The sequence below is a fragment of the Quercus robur genome, chromosome 2 (genome assembly GCF_932294415.1).
Source record: "Quercus robur chromosome 2, dhQueRobu3.1, whole genome shotgun sequence".
Taxonomy (NCBI): domain Eukaryota; kingdom Viridiplantae; phylum Streptophyta; class Magnoliopsida; order Fagales; family Fagaceae; genus Quercus; species Quercus robur.
In genome coordinates this window covers 87,145,531-87,166,133 of record NC_065535.1, presented here as the reverse complement: position 1 = coordinate 87,166,133, position 20,603 = coordinate 87,145,531, and the positions used below count along the sequence as shown (strand labels likewise).

The following is a 20,603-nucleotide window of genomic DNA, read 5'->3' as shown; positions in this document are numbered from 1 at the left end:
AATTTCTAGAGCATGTATGTTTCAAATTCAATGTCCTTAGTTGGTAGCTCCTCTCCCTTGGCACCTTTGCTAGATAGGCAACAAACTTGCAATTTTCCCGGCAGACAGCTCTTACCCTTTGCAAGTCATTTTTTATAAATTTGATCCCCCATCCACTATGAACTGCATATTTTGTTATAGCTTCCTTGAATTGCCTGGATGTTATAAACATCATATCTTTTTCAAAAGAAATATACTTTGTCTTAGCCACTGGCTTAAACATAGGGAACTTCTTCACTTCCTTATTTTTCTGTCTCTGTCTCCTCCCATTTCCCACATGTGTACTTCTATCATCCTCAGCATCATCATCACTGTCATACCTAAGCTCATCATCAGATGATGATTCCACCAAACTGTGTAATTCCTCACTCTCATAATCAAAGTTCATTACACCAACACTCATTTGGCCTGGTTCAACATCATCATCATCATCCTTACCATCCCAACTATCACTACTATCTTCAACAAAGTCTCTAACACCATGGTTCAACTCTACCTCATCATCTAGCCCACTTCCCCCACCTTCACTATCACTGCCATCACTTATGATAAAGACCTGAGGTGGGTGCTCAGTAATAGGTTCTTTACCTACTCTCCTTGAACCCACCTGGGAAGCAGTAACATCAACATTAAAAGTTTGATCATTAGCATCCACCTCAGTTGGCTCATCCTCATTGTTAAAAGTTTGATCATCATTATCATAAAAACTGAAAAAATCACTTCCATCATAGTCATCATCATCACTACCATCACTACCATCACTATAATAACCCATAGGGCCTTGCTCCACTGCCAATGGCTGCACACCCTCGTTAACATCCTCTCCTTCATCAATTAGTATAGGATCATCTATTTGGTGCTCCGCATACACATGAATCTCTTCATGACCCTTCACTAATTCTGTCATGTACATGGTATCATGATCATCAACAACCAAATGGAAGTTTGCCCTATCTTGGTCTATACCAGGCATTGTATACCATATCCTGCTAACAGATGTGTACCCAATGTCTCTACATATACCCTCTATCTCAACCTTGGACCACTTATCAAGGTCACAATTATCAACTATATCTACATTACCTCCCACATATATTTTAGGGTTCTTAGTAAAATAGCCACCATGATGCACGGATATACTGAATAGGTCATCCATTCTGCATGCCAAAACAACTTCAATTAAACAATGCAAGAACAATACAACACTCATTTACGAACACAGCACCTAATAAAATATTTCATTCTGCATGCACACAACACAACACTTAATAAAGTATTACCAACACAACACTAATCAAATAATTTTTCACAATACAGCACTGACTTCAATGGTTTTGTCGTACTAAAATAGACATGCATAGTTATCAAATTACACAAAAAACCCTCATACAATATTGTTAGCCTTACTTAACTCTTTTCAACAGGGGCACATAGGGAACATATGGACCACAATCAAAAGTAAAATACAAAAGCATACAAAAAGCAAACAAAAACATTATGGCCCTACTACCAGAACCAACCAACAAGCATATTGTCAACATATAAATACGGACATAGACAGAGAAAGCAAATACCTTTTCACATACAGAGAGAGAGAGAGAAAAAAAATACTGCCTTCAAGTGGCAAAGATGGGTTTTGATTGTGGCTTCAAGTGACAGCCAAGCAAAAGTCTAAGAAGATCAAGCTAGGATTTTTGGTGATGAGGAACTCTGAGTCTAGGGATTAAAGATCAAAGACGATATTTGGGGATTTTTGGTGATGAACAAAAGCCGGAGTTTTGGATTTTCGGTGATGAATAGAGGAACTCTGAGATAAAGTCTAGGGATTAAAGATTAAAGATCATTTGGGGATTTACGGTGATAAAGTAGACATGAACAGTGGGCGTGTGTGAGTAAGTTGCGCGGGAAGGCCACGTGCTAAAACAGACTGTACTTTTTAATATTTTAAAATGATTTACAGTTCTTTCCGTCAGCCACATCAGCATCTCCCGTTAGTTGGCTGACGGTAAGGACTAAAATGAGGGGCGTCAATTGTTTTTGGGACTAAAAGTGGTAAAAAAAAAACTTAGGGACCAAAATAGAAAAACGTGAAAAACTTAGGGACTAAAAGTGCATTTACACCTATTTTCATTTTCTTCTGAATTATTTTGAAGTTCATTATCAAGATTTGTTGTATTGCAAAATTGAACATCATTTTCTTCTAAATTATTTTGGTGAATTTCTTGCTCATTTGTGATATTTTCATCTAACTTTTGTGTTATATTTTGTTTATTACTAATAACAAATTTATCCATTGATCTTTTTTGAGACTCAATTAATTTTTCTTCTTTTTTTCTTTTTTTAAGTTTTTCATATTCAGATGCATATTTTCTAGTAGACATTTCTAATCAAACAATATATTTATAAAGACTAAAATAAAAAAATAACTTTCAAGTGTAAAGCAAATGAGAAATAGAACCTGATTTATATAAAAAGTATTGTTGTAGTTTTACTGAACAATAACAAATTTTTAGTAATCTCAACCTGTATAAATTAAAAAAAAAAAAAATTAAGCACAGCCATAACACTGACACAAGACTTATTAATAAGACCCACCAAAAAAAAAAAAAACCCTTGAAGGCCCAAATTTAACGGCCAGTCCAGGGAGGGTCCAGGCAGCCATAATGATAAACTGATAAGTGATAAACAAAGTTACAAAACCAGCCAGGGACAGGGAGAGCCCAAATAAACAAAGTTATCTTAAGTTCTTAACAAATAATATTTATAATTTTATACCCGATTCCTAAACCTCAGAACCTGATACGGTGAGGTGAGCAGTTGAGACTTGAGAGAGGCGGACAGCAGAGAATCAGAGTGAGGCTGAGGCGGTCCAGCTGGACCAGCCGTCCAGGCGGAGGAGCTTCAAGCTTGCTGCCTTGCTTGAGCCTTGAGCTGTTTTCTGTTGAGCAGATGAGAACAGACTGAACAGTGGAGACTGGAGACTAGAGAGAGGCGGAGAGCAGAGACTAGAGAGAAAGGTAAAATTTTTAGGGTTTTGATTTGTGATTGTTTTGTGGTTAATCTCTTAGACCGGATTTGTAGTTTATCTGGTCAATGATTTTGTTTAGAACCAATGTTTAATAGGATTTACCAAAATTTTTGTTTTTTTGGTTAAAAGGATGTGCCAGATTATTTTTGTAATTCATTTGAAACTAAATTTTTTTTTCCCTCTACTAACCGGTTCTTTTCTAATACAGTTGGCATGCGTAACTTACGCATGCCAACTGTTTGTAAAAATGCACCGCACTTTTAGTCCACTTAGTACAGCTTATTTTCCAGTTTTTTTGAAAATGGGCAGTTCAAAAAAGATGGATGAAAGACGCCTTTGGTTTTTGCTAAGTCTAATTTTATCTAAGAAGAAATACGACAATTCATGGGACATGACAATACGACAATTCATGAAAAAATTATGACATAGGACATGATGATACAACAATTCTTGAAAAAATATGACACAACACGGTGTGAATATGATAATATACCCTTAGGTACATTGTATTTATATATAGGCATATTTTTTTATTTAATCAAAGAAATTTTTTTAAAATACTCTTCCCAACAATCTGGGTTTTTGGAGTGTCTGAGCTTCTTAGGGTTTTATTTGTGTTAGCGAAACTATGTACTCTTGTTATACCTTCACAGTTTACCTATACTGATTTTTTGTCTTTTGTTTGTTCCTCTTCTGCTGTAAGTTTTCATGCATTTGGATTAAAGGGTTTATCTCAAAATTTTATACTTCTTCAATGGACTTATCTTGCTGTCAATTTCACACAAGTCTGGCTTATACTAAGTACTGAGACTGGGTTTTGTTGGCTGCATTTTTTGCAGATAGCTAACACTCAAAAGGCTCTCCCCAACATTGAAAATCTTATTGTTGTAGCAGTAATTTTGCTGTTTCCCAAAAGTTCAATGTCTCTCAGAAAACCACCTATCCCACGTCTCCTCCTCAACAATGTCTCTTGCATGAGAAATGCCCAACAAATACTGCGACATGTAAATGTATCCCTTCACGATGGTGGAGCACTTGTGCTTACAGGCACCAATGGTTCAGGCAAGACCACTTTTCTCCGTATGTTAGCTGGATTTTCTAAACCTTCTGCTGGTCAGATCCTATGGAATGGTCATGACATTACACAATCAGGAGTGTTCCACCAATACAAGCTTCAGCTCAATTGGCTCTCCCTGAAAGATGCCATCAAAGAGAAGTTTACAGTCCTTGACAATGTTCAATGGTTTGAAGTTCTTGAAGGTAAGCAAGGGAACTCTATGCCTGCATTGGAGCTGATGGGTCTTGGACGGTTGGCAAAGGAGAAGGCAAGATTGCTGTCAATGGGCCAGCGGAAAAGGCTGCAGCTTGCAAGGCTGCTGGCACTGGATCGGCCAATTTGGTTGCTCGATGAGCCTTCAGTTGCATTAGATGATGATGGGGTGAAGTTACTTGAGTATATCATTTCTGAGCATAGAAAGAAGGGTGGCATTGTTATTGTGGCAACACATCTGCCAATTAAGATGGAAGATGCCATGTATCTGCGGCTGCCACCAAGATTCCCGAGAAGGATTACATTGGTAGATATGCTTGATCGTGCAGACTTCTAATACCATCCCAATTTTGTTTCACAATGACCCATAGAAGACACTGGAATTGCAGATATGAAAATGCATCTTTGGTTCTTTTTCTTCTTCTTCGTTATTAATTTGTATCTTTTCAAAGGCTGTGGGACCAGCGTTGAGTTGTAGCACTCTGATGGTCTGAATAACAAGGAATGAAATTGACAACAAAATTATCAGCACTCTGGGACTGGATCCAGGTTGAATTTCAATATACTAATACTACGAATTTAACAACCAAATTATTTATTTTTTTGGGTTGAATATCAATGAATGAAATTAATCAAATTACTAGCATGTTGGATGTTCTTCAACATATTTCCATAGTAAGTTGCAACCCTCATTTTGTAGGTGTTTTCAGTTTCCCATACCTTTTTGCGGGTTCTGGGTAAACACATGACCTTTCTCTACAAGGAGGAGACCTTTCAGGATGCGCATGTACATCAAATAGAAAGTAAAGCACATCCAACCACACAAGACTACAGTTTTTTTTTTTTTTACCAGACTGCAGTCACTTTATTGGCACATACTAGATTCTGGAATTATATTGAGAAAATGGTAATAGTTACACGTTATATGTACAGGACACACAGTTAAGCTGAAATTGAGAACACACAGACTAGTTGAAATCATGTTGAAGTGTATATAGAAGCGTGTAACTTAGTGATGGATTTGAACCTTTAACCCTGGATGTCGCTGATGGAAATTTCATGAAGTTCAGTTAAGGTACAAGTTCTTCTTAGAGAGTCATTGCAAAATACAGAAAGTGCAAAAATTTACACAAGCACAAAAAACATCTGTATCAATCTTTCTAAATATACAAAGATGCTACAGTTATCGTGTAAATATACACGGTTACGGTAGCATTGTATACATTATTTTATTAATTTCTCTCTTTCTCTCTCTTTTCTTTGTCTGTGTCCATCCTAGTTTGCTGCAAATCCACCCAACACTGCCCAACCACCACTCAATCACCACCATCACCACAACCCATCACAACTCATCACAACCCATAGTATTCCAATCACAAAATCAACCAAAAACAAAGGAAAATCAAACCAAAAATCAATCCAAACCCAAAATCAAACCTTCAATGGAAAACTCAACAAAAGAGAACCCAAAATCAAACTTTCAACAAAAAACCCAATCAACCCAAACTCAAAATCAAACCCAAACCCAAATTGAAGCCGCTGTTGTCACCACTGCCATGGAGAGCTTGCTGCTACCATGAGAGAGGAGAGAAACAAGTTCTTGAGAGCTATGGCAAAGGAAACGATTAAAAAAAATAAATAAAGAGAAAAGACCGTGGGAGGGGAAGTAGAAAAAAGATGTGATTTTGTGAGATAAAAAAAGGAAAAAAAAAGAAAAACAAAAAAGAAAAGATAGTCAGATATTAATGGTCTGTTTGGGTAGTGCGGCTGCATCTGCGTTTTGGGCGTTTTTCTTTTTTTTTTTTTAAGTCTAGCGCATTATGCACTGTTCATTGGCCATGAACAGTGATTTTAGGTCAATGAACAGTGCTAAACAGTAATAAACAGAATTTTTTTTTTTTTTTTATTGTTTTCAGTTTTTAGTTTTTAGCAAAATAAGTTGTATCAAAACACACACATTATGTGATGGGGGTTAAAAGTGAGTGGGAAAGGAACTTCCTTGAAACTTCTTAGTTTGCAAATATCTCTACAACATGATTTAATTACAAAAGAATCATAATTAAGTTTTTTTTTTTTTTTTTTTTTCAAACAAAGTTGATGATTTTATTTGGAATTTTATTAAAGTCTATATTAAAAATTTTAATTCAAATCAATACTTTTTTTTACTTAAATTTTATATCATTCACCATACTAATAGTAAATAATATATATATATATATATATATATATCTGGTGCGTAACTCCAAAACGACACACCAAAACATTTCATTGATGACAATATGATGGTTGAAGACATCGATTTGTTGGTAGTCGCCAAAGCCACTATAATGGTGGTCTGCCCACCGGTGCTGGTGGTACAGTGGGTGAAAATACCAATTAGAAGACAATCGCCAGAACCACTATTTCGACAGTTTGACCACTAAACCTCCGGCACAAGTGGCTCCAATGGTCAAGTCACCAATTTTAGTAGTTTACTTGAAATATAAGTTTAAATTTAAAAAAAATATATATATATATATAACCATTATAGAAAATAATAAAAAATTAATGAAGAATGAATATTTTATTGAAATATCTTCTAATATAGATTAATTAATGTGGGTGTTTTGGAAAAGTAATTATGTAAAATAAAAAATAAAAAAATAAAAAAAAACTAAGTTTTTATGCTAAAATAGATGAAAAATTTTACTTGGCCGATGTGAATGCCCTTAATGATATACTTGGTATTAAAAAGAAAAAAAAGAAAAAAAAAAATGTAGGACCAAATTTGTTGCCTCCGTAAGTATTGTGAAAAAATAAAAAGATAAACTTACACGTGTCCATGTCGTATTGGCCCAGATATGGACAGAAGCTTCTCCCAAGATAAAAGGGGTTTGAGAAAACTGAAAACCATGGTAACCCGAACGGACAACTGAAGATATTTATGCTCCGTTTGTTTTCGATGTGAAATATTTTCACAAAAATATTTTTCAATTTTATGATATTTGTTTTGCAGTAAAATATTTAGTAAAAAATTCAACTAAATCAACCTTAAGCAAATTGACGCAAAAACATTTTACATTTGCTCAATTCCTCACAACCCGATATCGTTACTTTCGCGCTTATACTCTCCCTCTCATATTTCTCTCCAAAAAAACCCAGCCACGCTCTCAGATTTCTCTCCAAAAAACCCAGCCACCTCCGGTCCCCTGTCCGGCCAGCTCCAGCTTCCGCCGGCGCCGCCTTCGCCGGCAAAACCAGGTACTTTTCTGCCTTTTTAGATTAGATTTCTCCTTTTCTTTTCGTTTTTCTTCATCTCTAGTTTTTCTTAGGTTCGACTTCTACTCCTTGCTGGAAATTATGATTTTCAGATCTGGCTTTTTTGGGGGGTTTTATTTATGTGTGGCATTATGATATTTTGTGATGAAATTATTGTGTACTAGTTTATGATATATGTTTGAGATCCAAGATTCCTTGTTAGAATTTGAAGTAGCAGATCTGATTGTGAAGCTTGGTAAAAAATGGTGCTAGTAGTGAGCTCACGTGAAAGTGGCGTTGCTCCGATCACAACCTGTCACCTTAGCAAGTTGTAAATAATATTTTTTTTTTTCGATAAGTAGCAAGTCGTAAATAATGTTGTGAAAATAGTTGTCCTTGGCATTACTCATTTAGTTAAGCATATTGTTTTTCTTCTAATTCATAGGAAATTGAATGCTGGGAAGAATATATAACTGTTTCAACCTTTTTTCCCCTGATAATCAGCTATTTAGACTTTAGATTACAGCAAACCTGAGACAATGCTCAGTTCTTAATTGGAAAAGGTTAATTTTGATATTTGCTTTTGTAGTCTTCTTTCTTAGCTTAGGTTCTGTTCATGGATTTGCATGTTTGGTTTTTTGCCTGCTAGGTTTTTCAATGTACTTTGTCAACAGATTTCTCCTACTGCTATTTTGTTTTACTCATTTTTATCACCTTTACTGAGAAAAGGGAACTCTTTCTGATTTTAAGTTTACAAGAAATGACTTGTGTTTTCATTTATTATGAAACTTTGCAGACTGAAAAGAATTACTATAATATTTACTTCAACTTATACTTTGTTGGGCAGCCACTCCTGATATGAATATTTTGAAGCAGCTTGTGCCCGCCAAACATCGCTTCAGTGGTTTAACCAGGCATTGTAGAGGTAATGAAAATCCAATTTGTGAGTTCAGATATCCTATTAAATTCATTGATTTAAAAAAATAAATAAATAAAAATGGCATCTAAATGACGTAAGTAATGGTTTTTTTTCACTTGAATGCCACTTAAACTGCTAAACTGTGATAACCAAAAGCAGATCTCAAGGCTAACTCTGGTATATAAGACATAAGTATTAGTATATGTGATGTTTTGAGTACAAAAAACCTAAGCCTCCTTTTTTTTGGGTAAAGTTATCTAAAGCCAGTTTCTATGTACTTGTTTTCATCTTCTCTTCAGCACTGCGTTCTTCCTACCTCCATTCATCCACAAATGCCTCAGTTGAAGTTCATTCTCCAGAGCAGGAGGTAGTGATTGCTTTGGGGAGTAATGTGGGAGACAGACTAGATAATTTTAATAACGCCTTGGTGTTGATGAACAAATCAGGCATAAATATTACAAGACATGCTTGTTTGTATGAAACAGCTCCGGCATATGTGACTGATCAGCCTAACTTTCTCAATTCTGCGGTCAGAGCCGTTACTAAACTCGGCCCACATGAATTACTGGGAGTGCTCAAGCAAATTGAAAAGGACATGGGTCGTTCCGATGGTATAAGGTATGGTCCAAGGCCAATTGACTTGGATATATTGTTCTATGGAAAGTTCAAGGTCCACTCTGATATTCTTACCATACCCCATGAAAGAACTTGGGAGAGACCATTTGTAATGGCCCCTCTAATGGATTTATTGGGATCATCTGCTGATTGTGATACAGTTACTTGTTGGCATTCCTTTTCACCGCTATCGGGTGGACTTTTAGAGTTTTGGGAGAAAATGGGTGGTGAATCCCTTATTGGAAAGGAAGGCATGAAAAGGGTTTTACCCATTAAAAGTGGTTTATGGGACTGGTCACAGAGAACCTCTATCATGGGTATCCTTAATGTGACCCCAGATAGTTTTAGTGATGGAGGAAAGTTTGTCTCTGTGGAGGCTGCAGTTACTCAGGCTCGCTTGATGATTTCTGAAGGGGCTGATATGATCGATATTGGTGCTCAATCTACACGGCCAATGGCCTCTAGGATATCCGCTGAAGAAGAATTAGATAGACTAATGCCTGTTTTAGAAGCTGTTGCAGGGATGCCAGAGGCAGAGGGAAAGCTCATATCAGTTGATACTTTCTATTCAGAAGTTGCTTCTGAAGCAGTCAGCAAAGGGGCTCATCTTGTAAATGATGTATCTGCTGGGCAATTAGATTCTAACATGCTTAGGGTGGTCGCTAGCCTTAGGGTTCCATATATTGCAATGCACATGAGAGGGGAACCAAATACAATGCAAAATAGCGAAAACCTGCAGTATGATGATGTTTGTAAGCAGATAGCGTCTGAAATATATTCGAGGGTTAAGGATGCAGAATTATCAGGTATCCCAGCTTGGAGGGTAATTATTGACCCTGGAATTGGATTCTCAAAGAAAACTGAACATGATTTGGACATCCTTGCGGGATTACCAAACATTCGTGCCGAGATTGGAAGGAAAAGTTTTGGTGTCTCTCATGCTCCCATGCTGATTGGACTCTCCAGAAAGAAATTTTTAGGTCACATTTGCTCTCGAATTGTTGCAGATGAGAGAGATCCCGCCACTATTGCTTGTGTCACTGCCGGTGTTTTGGGTGGAGCAAATATTGTACGAGTACATAATGTAAGAGACAATGCAGACTCTGTAAAGGTCTGTGATGCAATGCTGAAACAGAGGAGCACAAAAAATCTCTCTTGATGTTTGCTTTGTAACATGACGATCATGGACAACTGCCACTAGCCATGAAGCCGGAAGTGGTTATGAAATCAAAGTAATCAAACCATTCCACAAGTCTTATCAGAGAGGCAAATGCTCATACAAAAATAAAAACTATTCATTTCCAATGCAAAGTTTACACTGAGAGTTTTGACAGGTTACAGAGATTTGATTAGAAAAACAATTAGGATTTTAAGAGAAATGATAATGAAAGCATTTCCCTTTCCCTCATCAAGTGCTCACTTTGGTTAGCTTAGAAGAACTAATTTTTCTGTTTCAAAACCTCAGCTTCAGCCCTAGCCATGGGATCATCCTTCATCTCTTCATCTTCCTTTTCCCCTTCTCGATCTTTGGCCATTTTCTTTTGATGCAACTCCTTTGCAGCCTCCATTGCAGCCCGATTCTCTGCCTGAATTCGCTGCATTTCCTCTTCTTGCTGCTGCCTTTCGAACCACGTGTCAGCATCCGCCCAAACTACAAAAGATTGAAGCAAATACAAGCAGTGGGAAATTCAGTGAAAGGAGTATAATTTGATGGAGGCCAAAGCTCAAATGGTAATTCTAGAGATAAGATTTGGAGTATAATTTGGAGGATGAAGATATAGAATAAAGTGAAGTTTTTTGTGTGGAGAGCCTGCAATGAGATGAGATCCTTCCAATGTGTGTAAACCTGTGCAAAAAGAGAGTGCTCCATCAACCAGTTGCAAATTGAGTGAAGAAGACACTATACATGCATTATGGGGATGTGAAGAGGTGCAAAACATATGGTCATGCAACGAAGTCTCACTTGGCTGTACCACCCCAAGTTACCTAGATTTTATGAGTTTGTTCTGGAGAATTTTAGAGACAAGTAAAGATACAGTTGAACAGTTCATTATGTGCCCTAGATGATATGGAAGTCAAGGAAGAGTTGGATGTTTGAACAAATAAGTAAGCCTTCGAGTTCTATAACCTGAGAAGCAATTATGCACACCTGCAAGAATATAAAGAGAGTGTGTTTAAGAGGTGTGAGACCTGAACCTTCGCAATGGAACACAATTGATCAGAGTTGGAAGCCGCCAAGAGCACCATTGTATAAAGTTAACTTTGATGGTGCAGTTTTAGAGAGCAAGAGTATCTGGAGTTGGTGTACTGGTGCGGGATGCAAAAGGGATGCTCATAGCTGCTTTAAGCCATAAGGGTCCAGCAATTACAGCAGCAATGCAGGCAATAAAATTTGCCTATGAGATTGGGCTATGCGACATTATTAAAGGAGACTCTTTGAGTGTGATTGAAAAGCTTCTAGCTCATGAGGAAGACAGTTCATGGTGGGCAAATTTAGTACAAGAGGCAAAGATGGGGCTAATGCAGTTCGGAACCTGGGAGGTAAGCCACACCAGAAATGAGGCCAACAATACAACTCATATCCTTACTAGACATGCACAGGGACTCGATGATTGTGAAGCTTGGTTAGAGAAGGTACCTTATTTCCTTTCTAAACTACTGCATATGGTGTAATGCAAATGAATATTTAATTTGATAATGAAGATTCAGTTTTCATTAAAAAAAAAAAAAAAAAATTGGTGCTAGCAGTGAGCCCATGTGAAAGTGGCGTTGCTCCAATCAAAACCTGTCACCTTAGCAAGTTGTAAATAAATTTTTTTTTTTTTTTTTTTTTTTTCGATAAGTAGCAAGTCGTAAATAATGTTGTGAAAATAGCTGTCCTTAGCATTGCTTATTTAGTTAAGCATATTTGAATGCTGGGAAGAATATATAACTGTTTAAACTTTTTTTCCCCTGATAATCAGCTGTTTAGACTTTAGATTATAGCAAACCTGAGACAATGCTCAGTTCTTAATTGGAAAAGGTTAATCCTGATATTTGCTTTTGTAGTCTTCTTTCTTAGCTTAGGTTCTGTCCATGGATTTGCATGTTTGGTTTTTTGCCTGCTAGGTTTTTCAATGTACTCTGTCAATGGATTTCTCCTACTGCTATTTTGTTTTACTCATTTTTATCACCTTTACTGAGAAAAGGGAACTCTTTCTGATTTTAAGTTTACAAGAAATGACTTGCTTTCATTTATTATGAAACTTTGCAGACTGAAAAGAATTACTATAATATTTACTTCAACTTATACTTTGTTGAGCAGCCACTCCTGATATGAATATTTTGAAGCAGCTTGTGCCTGCCAAACATCGCTTCAGTGGTTTAACCAGGCGTTGTAGAGGTAATGAAAATCCAATTTGTGAGTTCAGATACCCTATTAAATTCATTGATTTTAAAAAATTAAAAATTAAAAGTGTCATCTAAATGACATAAGTAACAGTTTTTTTCACTTGAATGCCACTTAAACTGCTAAACTGTGATAACCAAAAGCAGATCTCAAGGCTAACTCTGGTATATAAGACATAAGTATTAGTATATGTGATGTTTTGAGTACAGAAAACCTAAGCCTCCTTTTTTTTTTGGGTAAAGTTATCTAAAGCCAATTTCTATGTACCTGTTTTCATCTTCTCTTCAGCACTGCGTTCTTCCTACCTCCATTCATCCACAGATGCCTCAGTTGAAGTTCATTCTCCAGAGCAGGAGGTAGTGATTGCTTTGGAGAGCAATGTGGGAGACAGACTGGATAATTTTAATAATGCCTTGGAGTTGATGAACAAATCAGGCATAAATATTACAAGACATGCTTGTTTGTATGAAACAACTCCAGCATATGTGACTGATCAGCCTAACTTTCTCAATTCTGCGGTCAGAGCCATTACTAAACTTGGCCCACATGAATTACTGGGAGTGCTCAAGCAAATTGAAAAGGACATGGGTCGTTCCGATGGTATAAGGTATGGTCCAAGGCCAATTGACTTGGACATATTGTTCTATGGAAAGTTCAAGGTCCACTCTGATATTCTTACCATACCCCATGAAAGAACTTGGGAGAGACCATTTGTAATGGCCCCTCTAATGGATTTATTGGGATCATCTGCTGATTGTGATACTGTTACTTGTTGGCATTCTTTTTCACTGCTATCGGGTGGACTTTTAGAGTTTTGGGAGAAAATGGGTGGTGAATCCCTTATTGGAAAGGAAGGCATGAAAAGGGTTTTACCCATTAAAAGTGGTTTATGGGACTGGTCACAGAGAACCTCTGTCATGGGTATCCTTAATGTGACCCCAGATAGTTTTATTGTTGGAGGAAAGTTTGTCTCTGTGGAGGCTGCAGTTACTCAGGCCCGCTTGATGATTTCTGAAGTTGCTGATATGATCGATATTGGTGCTCAATCTATACGGCCAATGGCCTCTAGGATATCCGCTGAAGAAGAATTAGATAGACTAATGCCTGTTTTAGAAGCTGTTGCAAGGATGCCGGAGGCAGAGGGAAAGCTCATATCAGTTGATACTCTCTATTCAAAAGTTGCTTCTGAAGCAGTCAGCAAAGGGGCTCATCTTCTAAACGATGTATCTGCTTGGCAATTAGATTCTAACATGCTTAGGGTGGTCGCTGGCCTTAGGGTTCCATATATTGCAATGCACATGAGAGGGGAACCACATACAATGCAAAATAGCAAAAACCTACAGTATGATGATGTTTGTAAGCAGATAGCGTTTGAAATATACTCGAGGGTTAAGGATGCAGAATTATCAGGTATCCCAGCTTGGAGGGTAATTATTGACCTTGGAATTGGATTCTCAAAGAAAACTGAACATGATTTGGACATCCTAGTGGTATTACCAAACATTCGTGCTGAGATTGCAAGGAAAAGTTTTGGTGTCTCTCATGCTCCCATGCTGATTAGACCCTCCAGAAAGAAATTTTTAGGTCACATTTGCTCTCGAATTGCTGCAAATGAGAGAGATCCTGCCACTATTGCTTGTGTCACTGCTGGTGTTTTGGGTGGAGCAAATATTGTACGAGTACATAATGTAAGAGACAATGCAGACTCTGTAAAGGTCTGTGATGCAATGCTAAAACAAAGGAGCACAAAAAATCTCTCTTGATGTTTGCTTTGTAACATGATGTCCATTTAGTTGACGCAGTCTTGTCAGCTTACAAAAGTGCATGGCATTAACCAGATTCTTTATTGTTGTTGTTTCTTTTTTTAATTCACCAACCGTGTACTCAGAAATTTTGTTGTAAATTTTTCCTTCAATAACCTATTGGAGCTAGCAATATTCTCATCGGTTTGTCAATCAGCTCCAACTTCAAGGCATTATGAATGTACAAAGGGTCATGGTATCTGGTTGTTTTGCTTTCTGTTTAAAGCCAGAAAGAGAAAGAACATAAATTAGGGCATGAGATCATGAGATGAGAGATGAGCATCAATAGAATTGAAAGAAGAAAGAAGAAAGAAGTTTGCCTAGCTAGCTCTTTAAGTATGGGAAATAGAACTTGATACTCCATTGATGTGTATGAACATCTCGGAAGAGAGCATATTTTGATGTTCCATAATCACATAGTTTCCTATTAAGCGAAGCAACTTACATCCTTCTGCCAATTCTTACTAGTAAATTACAGGAGGCTAACAAACTAGGTCCGATCTGATTGTCAATCAGCATTTAAGAGATTAGCACCATTATTCAGTTCTCAGTTTTCTACACCAATGACAGTGAAAGCTAGCCATATAACAATGCTCTTGAAGAGAAGAGAAATTACAAAAATGGATATTGTCATCAATTAACACATGCTCTTGAAGCTAGCCATGGCATTGCTCGCAAAACACGGGTGGAGGCTAATGCATGAGCAAGATTCTTTGGCTTTTGTTCTTCTCAAAGCAAAATACTGTCCACATTGCTCCTTTATGGAAGCTAAGTGGAAATCCAATGAATCATTCACATGGAAGAGTATATTAAAGGCGCAGAGTGTGATAGAGAAAGGAAGTAGATGGTGTATAGGCTGTGGGGAAAATGTTAAGGTTTGGGGTGGTAGATGGCTTCCCACACCTAGTACTTTAAAAGTATTGAGATCAATGCCTTTGGGGATGGAAGATTTACGGGTAAGCTATTTTTATAAAACAGTGATGAGATCATGATAGATTGGATAACTTGCTGGGGAAGAGGGATAAGGAGGTCATTCTTAAAATTCCTTTTAGTTCAAACTCACAAGGGATAGAAGAATTTCAATTTGGGCAGTTACAAGCAGTGGGAAATTTAGTGAAAGGAGTATAATATTATTTAGAAAATATATGATTGAAAGAGGCCCTTCTACTGTCTCTTATGGCTAGGCTGCATTTGAAAGGTTCGGGTGTAAACATTGTAAAATAAATCTAATCTGCAACAACAGAATTTCTTATTTATTTTCTAATAGCTCCGTGACTTTCTCTAAGGAGATGAGATTAATTTTTATTTTTTTATATAATCTTACATCCAATGCCAGCACATTAAAAAAAGAATTATCATTACTGAATTATAATTCTCTTATATCATTCTCAACTCTTAATCAAGTCCAAATCTAATCTTACTTTACGTGCAAGTAACAAAATCTTAATTCTACTAAGTATCCTAGTTTTTTTATTTATTTTATTTATTTATTTTTTTTTATAGATTAAAGTATCCTAGTTTATATTAGTTTAGGATTAGCCTATTATAAATATCTTGTTATGAGTTTGTTGTAATATATGGTTCATAAAGATCTCATGCTACTACTTTATTTTTTTTATATACTACTAAATATTTTCACATTACATTCCAAAATGTATACCAACCAGGACCATTTGGCAGCAGAAGCTTTAACAATGGTAATTCAATTGCAGTTGTGGTCCTTCACCTTTGGGGGGCCTGGGGCAATTAATGGACCCATGGGTCCATGACAATTAATTATTCAAACTAGCTGTTTGTGGCTGGTTGAACACCAGAGTTCTAAACATATTAGATCAGTAACAAAAGGTGGGGGAGCATCAAAAACACAGAATTCTACATCAAGATTACATCCATTCTTTACTAGAGCATCAACACAATAATTAGCTTCCCGAAACACATGCTGCACCGTGGCTTGAGGCACCCTGTTTAGCAACCACCTGCAGTCCACCAACAAAGAAGAATAAGCTACATTAGAGGATTTGCTGGAGTTAATCAAGTCAACAACAACTTTTGCATCTAGTTCAATTTCCAAGTGCTGAATATCCAGTTGGCTGGCTAGTATTAGACCATCTCTTAATGCCCAAAATTCTGCTACCATATTCGTTGCTCTTCCAATGGATCTAGAAAATCCTTTAACCCAATTCCCCGAGCTATCACTGATTAGTCCGCCTCCCCTAGCTCTCCTTAGGTTGCCTAATGATGCTCCATCAGTATTTAACTTATAACAACCAGGTGGGGGCTTATTCCACTTCACAGGAATAACCACCATATTCCACTGCCTCTGAATCTTCCCCACACAGAAAAAATACTCCAACGCCTGGCTTACACACTGCTTATGCAGATTAGGATGTAGGGTGGTATTATCAAATACAACCTTATTTCTATGTTTCCAAAGATTCCAAACAGCAAAGGGAAACAAATACTTCCAAGGTGCTGAGGAAGGGTGACTTTCCTTGCTTTGGCAATTTACTCTGAGTCAATCCTGAACTTCATAATTAAAAGAACCAACCAAAGAAGGACGAATACGCAACCTGTGCCAGAATTCTCGAGCATGTACACACTCCTTCAGCAGGTGAGTAATTGTTTCATTATGGTCTTTGCACAGTGGGCACCTTCCTTCACAATTAATTCCTCTTGATGCTAACACCTCCCTTATAGGTATACTGTTGTGTAAACACAGCCAAAGGAAATGAACAATCTTTGGTAACAAATCCAATTTCCAAATCCATTGCCCCTGAAATTGAAGCTCTTGATCCTGAGGAGGCTTGGCAACATCATAAGCTGACTTTACAAAGAAATCACCATCCTTAGAGAATTTCCAAAGTATGGTGTCATTTGCCCTTCCAAACTTTTGACATGGGATAGCTCTGATCTTTTCTTTGATGCTAGAGGGTAGCTCAAACGAAATAGCACCCCAATTCCACCCTTGCCCATAACCAGTGATCAAATCAGCAACCACCATGTCACTCTCATGCCTTGTCAAAGGGCCTTTCATAAGTTCCCTAAGGGATTCACCTCTTATCCAACAGTCAGACCAAACTTTAACCCTGGTTCCATCTTCTATACCCCAGCAAATACCTTTAACAAAGGTTTGGAACCCAAGCTTAATTGCTATCCAATTAGGAGAAGCAGGGAGTTTATCCGAGTCCCTAGAACTCCTCCTATCTGTAGAGCAATATTTTCTCAAAATTACCTTAGACCATAAAGCATCCTTTTCTTGATTCATCCTCCAGTTCAACTTGGCCAACAAAGCAATGTTTTTTGCCCTGGCTTCTTGAATTCCAAGTCCCCCATTCTCCTTGGTTTGTATGATTTTGTTCCACCCAACTAAGTGCATCTTCCTCTTGTCATTGGTGGTTCCCCAAAGGAAATCTCTATTGACTTTATCCAACTTCTCACATAAATGGACAGACAAAACCCTTCCCTGCATTACATAATTAGGAATAGCTGCCATAGTTGATTTCACCAACACCGACCTTCCGGCAAAGGAAAGGAATTGAGTTTTGCAGCCTGCCAATTTGTTCATCACTCTCTCCACAATGAAGTTCAAATGATTTCTAGCAACTCCTCTGTGTTTGATTAGGAAACCAAGATATTTCCCGATCATTGTTATGGCTTGGATTCCCAGTTTTTCACACACTTCATCTCTAACTTCTACTTCCACATTTGGAGAGAAATAAATCCTGGATTTTTCAAGGCTAACCTTCTGCCCAGATTCATTGCAGAAAATCCGCAATACCTCTGAAATCACCTCACAAGCTTCCTCATCAATCTTAGCAAACAATATTAGATCATCTGCGAAAAATAAATGTGAGATGCCAACATTTTCCCGAGATGCTTTAAAAGGCTTCCAAACACCCTCAATACATTTCTGCTCAATTAAGTATCCAAGGTACTCCATATATAGAATGAATAAGTAGGGGGATAGAGGATCCCCCTGCCTGAGTCCCCGTGAAGGAGTAAATGGTTCCAAGGCACCTCCATTGAACAAGATTGAAATTTTTGTAGTGGTTACACAACTCATTATCACACGAATAAGATTCTGGGGAAATTTGAAAGCTTGGAGTACTTTATGAATGAAGCTCCACTCCATCCTATCGTATGCTTTCTCCAAATCTACCTTGATGGCCATGTACCCTTGTTTCCCTTTTTTCCTATCCAAAGCATAGAATAGCTCCTATGCAATCACCACATTGTCTATGCCCTTCCTACCAGGAACAAATGTTGTTTGGACAGGAGAAATCAGTTTACTAATCAAGGGTCTAATCCTCCCAACAATGATCTTAGAAACCATTTTATAAACTGTGTTACAGAGGCTTATAGGTCTGTAATTGTTCAGGGACTCCGGGGACTGACATTTCAGGATTAGTGTAATAAGAGTATCATTTAAATATTCAGGAATAACTCCACCATTGAAGATAGGGATTACCTTCGAGCACACTAAATTCCCAACATTAAACCAAAAGTGCTGGAAGAACCCCGCATGCAATCCATCTAAACCCAATGCCTTAAAGGGTTTTAAAGCCCATAACCCTTCTCTAACATCCTCTTTAGTAACTCCCCTACCAACCCAGGCCTGCTCCTTGTCCGTGAGATAACAGCAAGAAAAGTTGGATATTGGCGAGGCTATGGAAGCCTTTTCTAACCCCGTGGTATAAAGTTTCTCAAAACCAGCAATAATGTGCTGCTTTACATCTTCCTCATCAGCAATCCACTCCCCTCTATCATCCTTTATACATCTTATTTTGTTTCTATGCCTCCTAACAATCGTAAAGACATGAAAGTAAGAGGTATTACGATCCCCAAATGTGGCTGCATTCAGCCTTGATTTTAGGGCCCAAAATTCTTCTTCCTGAAGCAAGATTGATGAATATTCTTCAATAAGTTGCTTCTCAAGGCGAATAAGAAAATCATTGGGACTATTAGCTAATGCTTTCTGGGCACCACCAATTTTGGCCAGTACTCTTCTCTTCCTAGCAAATAGATTCCCAAACACCTCATAGTTCCATTTCCTTGCTTTCGTGGTGAAATTCAAAATGGACATAGAAAGTGAATTATCCCCAAGCCAAGCTTCTCTGACAATTCTGGGGAAGTCGGGGTGAGTGATCCACATAGTTTGAAACCAAAATGGCTTGCTTAAATGGTTTGGATTGGGCCTACTTAACTTAATCAGAACAGGATGGTGATCCGAGAAGGTTCTGGGTAAATGAGTTACAACAGCCTCAGGGTATAGGATTCTCCATAAAGAATTAGCAAAACACCTATCAATCCTTTCAAGAATTAGATCCGTAATTTGCCTCTTATTGGACCACGTATACTTAGGCCCTGCAAAGCCCAAATCCACAAACCTACATGCATCCAGACATGCCTTAAAATCCATGGCCCTATTGAGATTTATTTGACTTCCTCCAAACTTGTCTTCTCCACATAGGACCTCATTAAAATCCCCCACCATTAGCCAAGGAAGATTATGCAGTTGACTAACTTCAACAATGTTAGACCATAAAATTTTCTTTCCGCTAAACGCGGACTAGCATAAATAGCAGTAATTAACCAAGAAATGTTAGTGGATCGTACTTTTACAGTGGCATGAATTTCCTGTTCAGTGGAGGCCAAGGGCAGAAGTTCAGCTTCCTCCTTCTTCCACAAAATCCAGAGACCCCTCGCATAACCAATGGTATCCGTAGTGATAAAACCATCAAATGGAAGCCCCTCGATAATTCTCTCAGCTCTCTCCCCTGCCACTCTCGTTTCAGTAATAACCATAATGGAAGGGTGATGATTTACAGCCATTTCAAAAATCCTTCTCTTAAAATCTGGGTTTAGAGCACCCCTACAATTCCACATCAGAATATTCATCTGAACAAATTGACCAATTGGTACCTCAACCTAATTAGGATTCATCATAGATGCATCTATCATACTCCACGCTAGCCTCCTCAACAGGTCCTTGGAGGTTGTCCAATTCGGCTTCCATTTCATCAAGTATTTCCGGATTCCCATCGTATCCTCCTTGCAGCACACTAGCACGTCGCAAACTTGGATTGGAGTAAGAATATGAATTAGTTTCAGCATTGAATGATTGCCCATGTGCAATGAAGCCATCTCCCTAAAATCCACCAGCCTCCTCTCCTGAATGAGCCACCTCGATTTGTCGAAGTGTGGTACTACGAATGGCCTTCGTTGCCTGTTCAACATCTCTGCATCCTCCCAAGACACCAGTGGGGTGTCCATGAGAAATTTCCACCATTGATTAGGAGTTTGCC

The 20,603-nt window shown here is 37.8% G+C and overlaps 2 protein-coding genes across 8 annotated transcripts; both read left to right on the top strand.

Annotated features, from left to right (window-relative positions):
* Positions 1–2,754: 2,754 nt before the first annotated feature.
* On the top strand, positions 2,755–4,868 carry LOC126715594 (ABC transporter I family member 1). The gene is made up of 2 exons (XM_050416285.1): positions 2,755–3,056; positions 3,907–4,868. The coding sequence occupies exon 2, from the start codon at positions 3,988–3,990 to the stop codon at positions 4,672–4,674; it is 687 nt and encodes a 228-aa protein (XP_050272242.1). The 5' UTR covers positions 2,755–3,056; positions 3,907–3,987; the 3' UTR covers positions 4,675–4,868.
* Positions 4,869–7,243: 2,375 nt separating this feature from the next.
* On the top strand, positions 7,244–14,350 carry LOC126715593 (folate synthesis bifunctional protein, mitochondrial-like). 7 transcript variants are annotated; one of them, XM_050416281.1, is made up of 4 exons: positions 7,244–7,577; positions 8,422–8,499; positions 8,793–9,111; positions 13,104–14,350. In XM_050416281.1, the coding sequence occupies exons 2-4, from the start codon at positions 8,433–8,435 to the stop codon at positions 14,257–14,259; spliced, it is 1,542 nt and encodes a 513-aa protein (XP_050272238.1). In that variant the 5' UTR covers positions 7,244–7,577; positions 8,422–8,432; the 3' UTR covers positions 14,260–14,350. The 7 variants fall into 7 exon arrangements, with proteins under 7 accessions (XP_050272238.1, XP_050272239.1, XP_050272241.1 ...); XM_050416282.1 differs by having other exon boundaries at positions 8,793–10,088; positions 14,081–14,350; XM_050416284.1 differs by having other exon boundaries at positions 8,793–10,219; positions 14,212–14,350.
* Positions 14,351–20,603: the final 6,253 nt, after the last annotated feature.

Excerpts from the sequence above, each read along its gene's own strand:
- LOC126715594 (XM_050416285.1), top strand. The coding sequence starts at position 3,988 with ATGTCTCTCAGAAAACCACCTATCCCACGTCTCCTCCTCAACAATGTC.
- LOC126715593 (XM_050416278.1), top strand. The coding sequence starts at position 11,589 with ATGGTGGGCAAATTTAGTACAAGAGGCAAAGATGGGGCTAATGCAGTT. Across the intron at positions 11,650-12,412 it reads TGCAGTTCGGAACCTGGGAG|CCACTCCTGATATGAATATT; the intron begins GTAAGCCACACC and ends TTTGTTGAGCAG. Across the intron at positions 12,491-12,784 it reads TTTAACCAGGCGTTGTAGAG|CACTGCGTTCTTCCTACCTC; the intron begins GTAATGAAAATC and ends TCTTCTCTTCAG.